At 50.1% G+C, this 13,971-nt stretch overlaps 1 protein-coding gene across 1 annotated transcript; it reads left to right on the forward strand.

Annotated features, from left to right (window-relative positions):
• The first annotated feature begins 11,382 nt into the window (after positions 1-11,382).
• Positions 11,383-12,700, forward strand: LOC142523070 (uncharacterized). Its single transcript, XM_075626709.1, has 2 exons — positions 11,383-12,189; positions 12,377-12,700. The coding sequence occupies exons 1-2, from the start codon at positions 11,383-11,385 to the stop codon at positions 12,698-12,700; spliced, it is 1,131 nt and encodes a 376-aa protein (XP_075482824.1).
• The last annotated feature ends 1,271 nt before the right edge of the window (positions 12,701-13,971 follow it).

Raw genomic sequence — 13,971 nt, forward strand, 5'->3', positions numbered from 1 at the left:
CCGGTGAAAATGGATGACTTTACTGCTAACTCCTCTCGGAGCGCTTTTGCTCGTGCCTGTGTGGAGTTGAATGTGTTGGAACCACCCGTTAAGCAAATTTGGGTGGGCTGGGGTGATCATACTCAGGAGATTGATGTTGTCTATGAGAAAATCCCTGGGTATTGCTTGGATTACAAAATGTTGGGTCATTCGACAGAAGTTTGCTATTCACATGGGAAAAATCCAAAACCTGCTCGATCCAAGCCTACTGATCGAGACCCTCCTCAGCCACAGGCCCCTCCTGTTCCGGCACCTCCTCAGGGTGCTGTTCCTGTCATTGTCCCGGGACCACAGCCCCAGCTTCATGTCAATGGCCATGGTCCCCGGCGTAGACAGAGACGGAGGCCTGTTCGACAGGCTCTCCTGAGGGATGATCCTCTTGCTTCGAACTCTTTTGGAGTTCTTTCCCATTTGCAGGAGACAGAGGTAGGCTCTGAGGAGCTTGGATTAGGTGTTCCTGATCCCTCTGTCGGTTTGAGTTCTCATCAGGAGGCCTTTTTTCCTGACCGCCCTGAGGTCACGGTGGCTGAGGACGATGAGAGTGTTCCTTTTGTGGACTGCGTGGATGACCTTGGATCTCCACGCCCGGACGTGGTGCCTGTGTTTGCCTCCACGGAGGTATGTATTGAAAATCATAGCAGTCACTCGGTCCCATCTTTTCCTGCATCCCCTGCTGATGCCACTTCTATGCTGGATGAGTTGATTGCTCGACAGGGACCCCCTATTCTTGAGATGATTCCCAGTCACATGTCGGCTGATGATCCTGATCAGGATTTTGATCGACATTCTGTGTCTGGGGTTAGCTGTGGGTCTGAGTGTAGTATTCTGGACACTGACATGTCCAATCCCAGAAAAAGACCACAGGATGATGGTCGGCGATCGCGTAAAAAGCGATCGGATCCTTCTTCCACCCGTTCCCCATGAATTGCTTAATCTGGAATATCCGGGGACTTCGAGGTTCGGAGTCCCAGCAGAGGCTTCATGCCTTTGTGAAGGAGAAACAGATTAAGGTTTTGGCTGTTTTGGAGCCCATGATTGATCTGGATCCGAGATTCATGACTCGCCGTTTGGGGTTTTCTGGAGTCATCTCTAATCTCTCCGGTCATATCTGGGTTTTTTTTGCTGCTGATGTGAGGGCGGAGTGTGTTTTTGATCATGCTCAGTTCCTTCACATCAAAGTCTCTGCCTCTTTCTTGCCGACAGAGATATTTTGTTCTTTTGTCTATGCTAGATGTGATTATGTTCAGCGTAGGGAGCTTTGGGCTTCTTTGCTTTTGGTTAAGCCTGTTTTGGGTCCCTGGCTGGTTGGGGGCGACTTTAATATCGTCAGGGATGCGTCTGAGTGTTTGGGCTCCCGTGGTGGTAGGTTGCTACCCATGGAGGAGTTCAACACTTTTATTCTTGATTCTGGCCTGATCGATGCTGGTTTTGAGGGGTCTTCGTTCACTTGGACGAATAAGACCATTTGGAAGCGGTTGGACAGGGTCTTGGTTTCTGTTGATTGGGGAGATCATTTCAGCTCAATTCGGGTTGAACATCTCGCTCGTACTGTCTCGGATCACTGTCCGCTTTTGGTTACCGCTCCTGTTTTTGCCCGTGGGCCGAGCTCGTTTCGCTTCCAGCGTATGTGGGTTAGGCACCATGGTTTTTTGCAGACTGTGAGGCTTAATTGGAATCTGCCTTGCAGTCTGAGCGGCATGCCTCGGCTTTTTGCCAAGATGAAGCGTCTCAAGCATCACCTCCGGTGGTGGAATCGGGATGTTTTTGGTAACATCTTTGATAGACTCACTGAGGCCGAGAGGGCTGTTCGTTCAGCCGAGGCTGTGTGTGAGGCCGACCCTTCTGACGTGAATTGGACTTCGTTGTCCGATCGCAATGAGGATCTGGCCCGTATCACCGCCATGGAGGCGGATTTTTGGAAACAGAAAGCGGCTTGCCATTGGCTTGAGGATGGTGAGCGGAACACCAGACTCTTCCATAATATGGTGAGGAAAAAGCGCGTTGCGAATAAAATTTTCCGCATATGGGAGAATGGGGTCTGCCTGACGTCTCAGGATTTGATTCAGCAGTCAGGAACCTTGTTTTTCCAGGATCTTCTTACCGGGGAGCCCTCTGCGCTCGATTGCCCTGATTTTTCGGGTTTTCCCTCGGTTATCTCTGACGTGGAGAATGATGGTTTTGCTGCGATTCCCTCTTTGAAGGAGGTCCGCGCGACCGTCTTCTCCATTCACCCTGATAGCGTTGCTGGCCCTGATGGATTTTCTTCGGCGTTCTTTCAGCATTGCTGGGAGATTGTCCATCAGGATGTTTTTGGTGCTGTTCTTGATTTTTTTCAGGGATCTCTTATGCCTCAGGGTTTTACCGCCACCACGGTCACTCTAATTCCCAAAGTCGAGGGTGCACGCGCCTGGTCGGACTTCCGTCCGATCAGTCTGTGCAATGTCACGAACAAAATCATCTCGAAGCTGTTGTACTCTCGGTTGAGGGATGTGGTGGAGAGACTTGTTTCCCCGAATCAGAGTGGCTTCGTTCCGGGTCGGATGATCTCTGATAATATTCTTCTTGCCCAGGAGCTCACTCACAGCATTACTCTCCCCACTCGTGGTGGTAATGTCATCTTGAAGTTGGATATGGCCAAGGCCTATGATAGGGTCCAGTGGTCTTTCCTGTTTGATGTTTTGAAACATTTTGGTTTTTCTGAGCGTGTTGTGGCTTTGGTCTCGGCCTGTATTTCCCATTGTCATTTCTCCGTGAACATTAATGGCTCTCTATCGGGGTTTTTTGGTTCCACCGGAGGCCTCCGGCAGGGCGATCCATTGTCTCCCCTTCTTTTCATTTTGGGGGCGGAGTATCTTTCTCGTGGCCTTGACCGACTCTACCTGCAGCATCCTGCGATTAGGTATCGGTCTGATTGTGATATTTTGATTTCCCACCTGGCTTACGCTGATTATGTCATTATTTTTTCCAGTGGTGGGTCTCGTGGTATGCAGCGCCTTGTTGATTTTCTGCATCACTACGAGAATTGTTCGGGGCAGCGTGTGAATGCTGCGAAGAGCTCTTTGATTTTGCCTCCGAGGTGCTCTGGGCGCCTCCGCTCCCGGCTTTTGCGAATCACCGGGTTCGCCGAGGGTCATCTGCCCCTCAAGTACCTCGGAGTTCCCCTTTATCGGGGTAATCGCACGTGCTCCCTTTTTGAGCCCCTCCTACAGTCTGTTCGTAGGAAGTTAGAGGGTTGGGAGATTCGGACCCTCTCCCCGGGTAGCCGTATGACCCTGATACGTAGCGTGCTCCTCTCCATGTCGATTTATCTGTTTCAGGTGGTTCAGCCACCTCTGGCTGTCATGGAGAAGCTTGAGCGAGCCTTCAATGCCCCCGCCCGTGCTTCTATTTCCCCCATTTGACGTCGTCTCCTCAGGATCCGCCCTCGCGCGGAGCCTGGCATTCGTTGGCGTGTTGGTCTCGGAGATGTTTTCTTTTGGGATGACACTTGGTTTGGGGACGTTCCTTTGTCCTCCCGGTGTGTGGTCCGCGGGGGCCGTGATGTTCGGGTCTCTCATTTTCTGTCTGAGGGGTCCTGGGATTTTGATCGCCTTTGTGCGGTTGTTGCTCCTTCGGTTGCCGAGGAGATTGTTTTGATTCCTGTTCTTTCGGGAGACCCTGATATGGCACGATGGATCCATAGCTCCGATGGTGCTTTCTCTGTGAGATCTGCTTGGGAGCTGATTCGTCAGCGTGCTCCGTCTTCAGATATTTTCCGCCCGTGTTGGGGCAGTTGGTTGAGGCCTACCATGTCGTTCTTCCTTTGGAGATTCTGGCATCAGTGGCTCCCAGTTGATGAGGTGCTCCAGCGCCGGGGTTTTGCGTTAGCCTCGAGATGTCAGTGTTGTGATATGGCTGAGACATTCACACACATTTTTATTCGTAGCCCGGTTGCTCGGTCTGTCTGGCACTTCTTTGGTGCCGTGTTTCGGGTTCGTATTCCCGACACTGAGGATTTCAGTTTGTTCCTCAGTGCGTGGAAGAGAGATTTGGTCTGGTCCCGGGGGGGCCATGTGCGGGAGTTTCTCCCCTGCATCGTTCTGTGGTTCCTCTGGACTGCACGGAACGATGCTAAGCACCGTCATCTCCCTGTTTCTGGGGAGACGGTGAAGTATCAGATTTTGTATTACCTGCGTCTTGCCCACTCTGCGCGTACTGTCAAGCCCAGACATTGGCTGGGTGTGTTTCATGTGGCGAGATTGCTGGGTATTTCGGTTGCTCTCCGCAGATTCCATAGGACGGCGATTGTTCGCTGGCTGCGACCGCCGTCCGGGTGTTTCAAGCTTAATGTGGATGGGAGCTCGCGTGGTCCATCTGGGGACTCCTCTGCTGGTGGCGTTGTTAGGGATGATTCCGGGAGGGTTGTGCTCTCATTCAGCGAGTTCATCGGAGCTGGGTCTTCTCTCCGGGCTGAGCTTTGGGCGGTTTGGAGGGGTCTTCTCCTTTGTTCTGATCATTCTTTTTTCCCTCTTTGGATCGAGCTTGATTCTCTGACTTCTATTCAGCTCATTCGTTCCCGTCGATGTTGCTGGGGTCTTGATCACATTGTATCCAGGATTCTGGTCCTTTTGAGGGGGCGGTCTGTTCATATTTCGCATATATTCCGGGAGGGTAATTCGGTGGCAGATGCATTGGCGGCGAGGGCCCATACCCTTAGGCACTTTACCTTAGAGTTAGGTCCCTCCCTCCCTAGGCACATTTCCATACTTGTACGTTCGGATACCTCCGGACTCCCCTACCTGAGATATAGATGTTCTTAGCTGTTTGCAGCCCTTTCCTTCACTTGGATCCATTTCTTCGGTATATCTATATGTATATATTTATTTTTTCTTTGCAGGTACTGTTCTGTTGGGGGTTTCTCTTTTTCCCCGGTTTGCCAGTCTGGTGTGAGTGGGCACAGACACTCGCACACTACATGTTTGGTCTCCTCGGGATTGTGTGGGCACTTGCACTATCCCTATTGGTGTTTTTCTTGGCCCTCTCATATTCACTGGAGCGCTATCTCTATTTGTGCTTCTCTTTGGTCTATTTCTGGTCCCTGGCGGGCGTTTACAGCAGGCTCTCCTTTCCCGCCGTATCAGTTCTTTTACAGGAGTTTACTGGATGTCGTGGTGGTCCCAGGGATTATTTCCGGACGATCCTCTTCATTGTTATGATACCTTCGTCAGATTCATACTTCAGATGCTGGATCTTTTTTGTTCTGGCTGGATTGCGATCTTCATTTTGCCCTTTTATCGTCATTGTACAGTGATTTCTTGGCCAGCTCTTATTTTGACTGCCGGGATTCATACAGTTATCCGGTCTCAGATTAGAGTCGTTTTAACAGATTGGATTCTTCAGGGTGATGGCTCAGAGATGAGAGTTTCTTCTTGGATACCGCACTCATCTCCCAGTTATCATTTGGTCTTCCTCGCCCTGTTGACTCTTAGCGCTGCTCGTATTTGATTAGTTTTTGGCGCACTTTTGGTCGTAGTCTAGGGTTTTTTTGCTTTTGTATTTAGGTCCCTAGGCTACTTTGCATTTATGTTTCTACTGCTTTAGCCTTTTTGAGGAGGTCTTGGTATAGTCCCCCTCCTCTTTTAGGTTTTCTTTCTGCTGTTACTTTTTATTTTGTGGATATATACAGGTAATGGTCTGCCTAACCCCCCCGCATCCGGCGGTGTTTTCCGGAAAAAAAAAAAAAAAAAAAAACCCTAAACCCTAAAAAACCCTAAAAAAACCCTAAACCCTAACCCTAAACCCTAAACCCTAAACCAAAACCAAACCCCGAAACCAAAAACCACCCCGAATGCTCTCAACCAAAAAAACCCGAAAAAAACACCCCAAAAATCGCCTAAACTTTGCTGCTCCGCCGCCATGTCGCCGCCGCCGGTTTCCGGCCGGTTCACCCCTTCACCCGAGTCGCCTCACCTTGATGAACAACATACTCAAAAATCAGCTTCATTGGAAAAGGATTGCCCGTCCAAATCGCCTCTTCAATTTCCGCATTTTCCGGCCACTTTTGCGTCGAAAGTCTCCACCGGTCCGATTGCCGCCGATCATACATCATTTGAAGCGCCTCCTCACGGCGACTCATGTGTCCAAAAATGAGAAAGATCGGGTCCGTTTGCCCAGCCGATTTTACATCCAAAGTTGCGTCGGTACTGTTCACCGCGCCACGTCCCATGTTTCTGTCCCCGCCGGCCGATTCCGGAAACCTCTGTTCAATCGGGACCCCGATCTGGAAAGCCCATAACCAGACGATTACAACGCCACAAGCCCCGTCATAAACGGTGTTCAGCGCCGACGGGAATTTCAGATCTACGTTTTCCGCCGCAGAAACCCTAACCCCGACGGGGTTTTTCTTCAATTCCGGCGTCGTCGCCGCTCCGTTGGTCAATTCCTCTGAACCATATACTCCAGGATCTATGGGTAATCCAATTATATCTTCAATTTCAGCTAATTAATCGCCGATCAGAAACGCCCAAATTGGCGATTTTCAATCGATTTCATCCAATTCTAGTGTCCAATCGGCCCCTCCGACTTCCGGTTCTCGTGCTTTGGATACCGGTTCTGTACTCCCCATGATGTCGCCGGCGATCGCTGCAACTCCGGCCGATAACTCGCGGGTCAACTCGAGCGAGTCAAACCGCCGTGTTGACCGAGTTGACTCGGCAGTCAATGGTTCTGCATCTGCGGTCAAACCCGTCCTTTGTGCTGAGGTTCGGGCTACTGTTTCTTTTCGTGACGCTCTTGCACCTCCGTCTCCTCGCACCGTGCAGAAAAGTTTCGAGGATGTGCGTAATTCGATGGAGGAGCTGCCTGAGCCGTCTATTCTGGATGGTAAGCCGGGTATCCGATTCCCGGTTGAGGTAATTTCTTCACTGATCGAACCTTTTAAATATGCTCTAGTCGGTAAAATTTCGGGGAACAGGTCCTTAGTCCCTAATTCTTCGATTTCTGTGGCTTTCGAAAAAATGGAACTAGTGCGATCGTTTCACTTGAAATTCTTACCCAGAGGTTTTTTGGTCATTTCTCTCTCATGTGAAGAAGATTACGCGCGCGTTTGGTCCAGAGGGAACATTTTTGTGGGACCACTTGGGATCCGTTTTTCTAAGTGGACCCCCGAATTTAATCTGCATGAGGAATCCCCCATTGCGCCAGTCTGGATCCGTTTTCCGGGCTTACCCTTGCATTTGTTCAACAAGCGTACTCTTTTTGCTCTTGCGAGTCTTGTAGGTAAGCCTGTTAAGATGGACGACCACACCGGTGATGTCTCTCGAGGCGCTTTCGCCCGAGTATGTGTGGAAATTGATGTTTTACAGCCTCCCATTCAGCAGGTTTGGGTTGGTTGGGGTGATCACACACAGGCTATTGATGTCATTTATGAGAAGATCCCCGCATATTGCATTGACTGCAAGATGCTGGGACATTCAGTTACCGTGTGTTATTCTCACGGGAAGAATCCTAGGCCGTCGAGGCCTAAACCCGTTTTTCAAAAATCTCAAGATCCAGTTCCTCCCAAAGCACAAACACCCCAGGAGGGTGCTGTTCCTGTCTTTAATCCTGGACCACAGCCTCAGCTTCATTTAAATGGCGATGTCCCTAGACGTAGACGGAGGAGGCGGCCTGTGCACAGGGGTCCTCCTGCTGGAGCCCCCTCTACAGTTCCTGATGTTCCGCATCAAGTTACTTCCTCAAATGCCTTTGAGGTTTTGTCACCCTGGCATGATGAGGCTCAGCGTTGCGACGCTACTGAGTTGGTTGGTCTTAATCCTGATCTTGGATCCCACTTGGAGGTTGTGGGTGATGGTTTACTTGGAGATGCTCCTTTGGATCAGGCTCCTGTTGTTGATGTTGACCCGATTAGTTTGGGTCTGCCCATTGTTGACGCCTAACCTTCGGGTACGGCTAGTGTGTCTGTTCAGTCTTTGGTTCATCAGTTTGAGGAGGGGGGTTTTGGCACTTCTGTTCAGTGCATGGAGAATCACAGTTGCCATTCGATTCCTTCCATTCCTTCTTCTCCAGATGTTTCCTCTCATCTTGAGGAACTTGTTGCTCAACAGGGGTCTCCTGTTTGTGAGCGGATTGTCGAGCGTATGTCTGCTGATGACCTCGACACGGGGTTTGATCGACATTCTGATTCTGGTGTTCAGGATACTGATATGTCGAACGTGAATAAAAGGAAAAAGGAAGCGTTGGGAGATTCGTTTAAGCGGCGGCCGGGTGCTTCTGCTCATCGATCTCGATGAATTCCCTCATTTGGAATGTTCGGGGACTTCGGAGTTCGGAGTCCCAACAGCGGCTTCATGCTTATGTGAAGGCGCATCAGATTAAGATTTTGGCCATTTTGGAGCCGATGATCATGTTGGACCAGAGATTCATGACTCGCCGTTTTTGTTTTTCTAGAGTCATTTCGAATCTTTCTGGTAATATTTGGGTTTTTTCATTCGCGGATGTGCAGACTGAGTGTGTTTTTGATCATGCTCAGTTCCTGCACATCAAGGTGTCCGCCTCTTTTTTACCGACTGAGGTGTTTTGTTCATTTGTTTATGCCAGCTGCGGCAACGTTGAGCGCAGAGATCTTTGGTCTTCCCTTCTTCAGGTCAAGCCTGCTCTGGGTCCTTGGCTTGTTGGGGGTGATTTTAATGTAGTCAGAGATGCATCTGAGTGTTTGGGCACCCGTGGTGGTAGGCTTCTACCCATGGAGGAGTTCAATACTTTCATTTTGGATTCTGGTCTGGTTGATGCCGGTTTTGAGGGCTCTTCGTTCACCTGGACGAATAAGACCATTTGGAAGCGGTTGGACAGGGTTATGGTCTCCGTTGATTGGGGTGATCATTTCAGCTCCATTCGTGTTGAACATCTTCCCCGTACTTTCTTTGACCACTGTCCGCTTTTGGTCACCGCTCCGGTTTTTGCCCGTGGGCCGAGCTCGTTTCGCTTCCAGCGTATGTGGCTTCGGCATCATGGTTTTTTGCAGACTGTTCGGCTTAATTGGTTTCTGCCTTGTAGTTTGAGTGGTATGCCTCGCCTTTTTGCTAAGATTGAGCGCCTCAAACATCACCTCAAGTGGTGGAATCAGGATGTTTTTGGGAAACTTTTCGATAAAATCATTGAGGCTGAGAGGGCTGTTCGGTCCGCTGAGGTTGTCTGTGAGGCTGATCCTTCTGAGTTGAATTGGACTTCTCTGTCTGATCGCAATGAGGATCTGGCCCGTGTCACCGCCATGGAGGCGGATTTTTGGAGACAGAAAGCTGCTTGCCACTGGTTAGAGGATGGTGAGAGGAACACCAAACTCTTTCACAACATGGTGAAGAAGAAAAGGGTGGCGAATAAGATTTTCCGCATCTGGGATAATGGGGTATGCCTGACGTCTCCTGAGTTGATTCAGCAGTCGGGAGCCTCGTTTTTCCAGCATTTGCTTACTGGTGACCCCTCTGCGCTTGCGAGTCCTGATTTTTCGGGCTTCCCCTCCGTTATCTCTGCTGTGGAGAATGAGGGTATTGTTGTGACCCCTTCTTTGGAGGAGGTTCGTGCGACCGTCTTCTCCATACATCCTGATAGTGTGGCTGGGCCTGATGGCTTCTCCTCGGCGTTCTTTCAGCATTGTTGGGAGATTGTTCATCAGGATGTTTTTGATGCTGTCCTGGATTTTTTCAGGGGTTCTCCCCTCCCCCAGGGTTTTACCGCCACCACAATCACTCTGATCCCCAAAGTCGCGGGTGCTCATGCTTGGTCGGACTTCCGTCCGATTAGTCTGTGCAATGTCACTAATAAGATCATCTCTAAGCTGTTGTACTCTCGGCTGAGGGTTGTGGCGGAGAGACTTATTTCACCGAATCAGAGTGGCTTCGTTCCGGGTCGGATGATCTCCGATAATATTCTCCTAGCCCAGGAGCTCACTCACAGTCTCACTCTCCCCACTCGTGGCGGTAATGTTATCCTGAAGTTGGATATGGCCAAGGCCTATGACAGGGTCCAGTGGCCTTTCCTCTTCGAGGTTTTGAGACACTTTGGTTTCTCGGAGCGGGTTGTGGTGATGGTCTCGGCTTGCATATCTCATTGTCATTTCTCCGTGAACATCAATGGCTCTCTCTCGGGGTTCTTTGGTTCCACTAGAGGCCTCAGACAGGGCAATCCCTTGTCCCCCATGCTTTTCATTTTGGGGGCGGAGTACCTATCGCGCGGCCTTGACCGCCTCTACCTGCAGCATCCTGAGCTCAGGTACCGCTCTGGTTGTGATATCTTGATTTCCCATCTGGCTTATGCTGATGATGTCATTATTTTTGCCAATGGTGGGTCTCGTAGTTTGCGGCGCCTTATGGGTTTACTGCATCATTATGAGAATTGTTCGGGTCAGCTGGTGAACGCTGTCAAAAGTTCTGTTATCTTGCCTCCGAGGTGCTTGAGCACCTCCTACAATCTGTTCGTAGGAAGTTAGAGGGTTGGGAGATCCGGACGCTCTCTCCGGGTAGCCGCATAACCCTTATCCGCAGTGTGCTCCTCTCCATGCCGATTTATCTGTTTCAGGTGGTACAGCCACCGCTTGCTGTCATGGAGAAGCTTGAGCTGGTTTTCAACGCTTTTCTCTGGGGGTCGCGGACACTGGAGAAGAAATGGCACTGGGCCAAGTGGTCTCGAGCCTGTCTCCCAGTGATGGAGGGTGGTCTTGGCTTCCGCAGATTGAAAGATCTGGTGGATAGCTTTTCTATTAAGTTGTGGTTCCGGTTTCGGCAGGGCTCCTCTCTCTGGGCGAGATTCCTTTTACGGAAGTATTGCCAGATGGATGCTCCTGCCTCTGTTCTCCCTCGTGGTTTAATATCCCCCACCTGGCGTCGTCTCCTACGGATCAGACCTCGCGCCGAGCCCGGAATTCGCTGGCGCGTTGGCCTTGGAGACGTGTCCTTTTGGGATGACATATGGTTTGGGGATACTGCTCTGTCCAGCCAGTGTGAGGTCCGTGGGGGCCGTGATGTTCGGGTTTTTCACTTTTTGTCTGAGGGGGCTTGGGATTTCGATCTTCTTTGCGCTGTGGTGGCCCCTTCTGTTGCTGAGGCGATTACTTTGACCCCGATTGCCTTTGGCGAGCCTGGTTTGGCGCTTTGGATTCACAGTTCTGACGGTGCTTTTTCGATTAGGTCTGCTTGGGAGCTTGTCCGATTGAGAGACCCTGTTTCTGATATCTTGACTCCTTGTTGGGGCCGTTGGTTGAGGCCCACGATGTCTTTTTTTCTTTGGAGATTTTGGCATCAGTGGCTCCCGTTGGATGATATGCTCCAACGTCGTGGCTTTGAGTTGGCTTCTCGATGCTAGTGTTGTGATATGTCGGAGACATTTACACATGTCTTCATTGATGGCCCGATAGCCCGTTATGTCTGGCATTTCTTTGGGGCCATATTTCGTGTCCGGATCCCCTGCACAGGGGATCTCAGGTTGTTCCTTAGCGCTTGGAAGAGAAATCTTCATTGGGCACCTGGGGGCCACGTCAAGGAGATTCTACCCTTCATTGTTTTGTGGTTTCTCTGGATGGCTCGTAATGATGCGAAGCACCGTCAGTTGCGTATTTCTGGGGAGACTGTGAAGTCTCAGATTTTGTCTTATCTGCGTCTTGCCCATGCTGCTTTCATTGTTAAGCCCAAGCACTGGCTTGGTGCCTTTGAGGCGGCGAGATCGCTGGGAATTTTTGTTGCCTTTCAGCGGACCCATAGGTTAGCGATTGTCCGGTGGCTCTGTCCACCACCTGGGTGCTTTAAGCTGAATGTTGATGGGAGTTCGAGGGGCAATCCTGGGGAGTCGTATGTCGGTGGTGTTGTGCGTGATTCTTCTGGCAGGGTGGTGCTCTCCTTCAGCGAGTTTATCGGAGTCGGGACCAATGTCCGGGCGGAGCTTTGGGCGGTTTGGAGGGGCCTTCTTATCTGTTCCGATCTCGGTCTTTTTCCCCTTTGGGTTGAGACCGATTCTCAGATTTCTCTTCAGATCCTGCGTTCTCGTCGGTGTCATTGGGACCTTCATCATACAGTCACTCGGATTCTGTTTCTTTTGAGGGGGCGGGCGGTTCATTTTTCACATATTTTTCGGGAGGGAAATTCGGTGGCGGATGCGTTGGCGGCGAGGGCTCATACCATTAGGGTTTATACCTTAGAGTTAGGTCCTTCACTACCCAGACACATATCCATACTGACCCGCTCGGATATCTCCGGGCTTCCCTATCTTAGATACAGATGTTCTTAGCTATTTGCAGCCCCTTCCTTTATTTGGATCTATTTCTATATATATATATATTTATATATATCTATATGTATTTTTTCCTTTGCAGGTACTGTCTCTTTGGAGTGCTTTGTTTCTTTGGATCTGGGTGGACTCTCGCACCTTCTCCATTGGTGCTTTTATTTGGACCACCCTGTTCTCTGGCGGTCGCTCTCTGCAGGCTTCTCCTTGGCCGCCGCTTTCTATATTTTGTGTTCTCTTGCCGGGTTTTATGGTGGCTTTGGATGATCTCTCTCAGTGGTTTCTCTGGCCCAGAGCTCCATTCATGTCGGGATTTATATGTTCTCTGCTTTTGCTACGTGCATTGGTGGCTCTCCATGTTATCTCTTGGCTACCTCTTATATCAACGTTCCAGTCACGCTTGGATTTATGACGTTATGAGCTCCATACGTTTTCACCTTCTTCTGGGGATTTGAAGTTTCTCTTACTTCAGCTGGATTGCGACCGATCTCGGACTAGGACGCCATTTTCATGTTGGACTTACAGCGACAGACGGCTCAGAGATGGGTACAATTGGTTGTCTTTTGCACCTACATCTGAGTCGGATCTTTACAGTTTAGACATGTTTCGATTTGTTTTGATGTATTTAGCGCTGCTCTTATATGTTCATATTTATTATGCGCTTTTCCTAGGGATTAGATTTTGGCACGTGTATTTGCCACCCTAGGTTTTATGTCTTTATGTTTTATGTGTTGTCAGACTCGCTTTTAGAGAGGTCTTGGTATACCTCCCCTCTCTTTAGGCCTTATCTTGTATTTCTTTTGTGTTTATATATACAGGTAGGGGTCCGCCTAACCCCCCCGCTTTCGGCGGTGTTTTATTAAAAAAAAAAAAAAAAAAAACCCCTAAACCCTAAACCCTCAACCCTCAACCCTCAACCCTCAACCCTGAACCCTGAACCCTCAACCCTGAACCCTCAACCCTGAACCCTGAACCAAAAAAACGCCCCAAAATTTTTTCTCTCATTTGTGAATAGTGTAAAAAAAGCCCCAATTTCGCCCTAAAAATCGCCCCCATGTCGGCGCCGGTTTCCGGCCGGCCACCGGTACGATCAGGTGCGCCTCGGCGAGACGAGGCTGCTGTCCGAATTTCAGGTCCAACGGAGGTCGTTTCTCCGGCCAAATCGACGGTCAAAGCTCCGGAAATTGCGCAGATTCCGTCGCCCGGAATCACACCTGTCTTCGATCATCGTCCGGCGACGATTGTTACACCATTCGAATCGTCTCCTCCAGTCGATCCTCTGGTCCAAAAATCAGCCCAAACGGAGTTCATTTGCATCCCGCAATCGTCCGGCGATGTTCCGTCAGTACTGTTCACCGCGACGCCGAATGTTTCGGCTCCGATTACGGCCAGCTCCGATCTTGGTTCTCCGATCAAGACCCCGATCCGGAATGCCCAGGACCAGGCGCGTCCATTGGTATCTTCAATTGCTTCATCGGAGTCCGGTGGCGGCGGGAATTTCAAATCTACGAATTTCAGCCCCCAAGTTATATATGCGATGGCTTCAAAACTCAATTACTTCGGATCGGTTGCTGATTTTTCCAATTCCTCTCTACTACAATTTCATCAAGTCATGGGTAAGATATCTATGCCTTCAATTTCGGAAAATACATCGCCGATCGGAAACGCCCAAAATCAAGTGTT

Source organism: Primulina tabacum, chromosome 13, assembly GCF_025594145.1.
Source record: "Primulina tabacum isolate GXHZ01 chromosome 13, ASM2559414v2, whole genome shotgun sequence".
Taxonomy (NCBI): domain Eukaryota; kingdom Viridiplantae; phylum Streptophyta; class Magnoliopsida; order Lamiales; family Gesneriaceae; genus Primulina; species Primulina tabacum.

Coding starts and splice junctions, on each gene's coding strand:
- LOC142523070 (XM_075626709.1), top strand. CDS start 11,383: ATGTCGGAGACATTTACACATGTCTTCATTGATGGCCCGATAGCCCGT. Junction 12,190..12,376: donor CGAGGGCTCATACCATTAGG/GTTTATACCTTA, acceptor TTTCCTTTGCAG/GTACTGTCTCTTTGGAGTGC.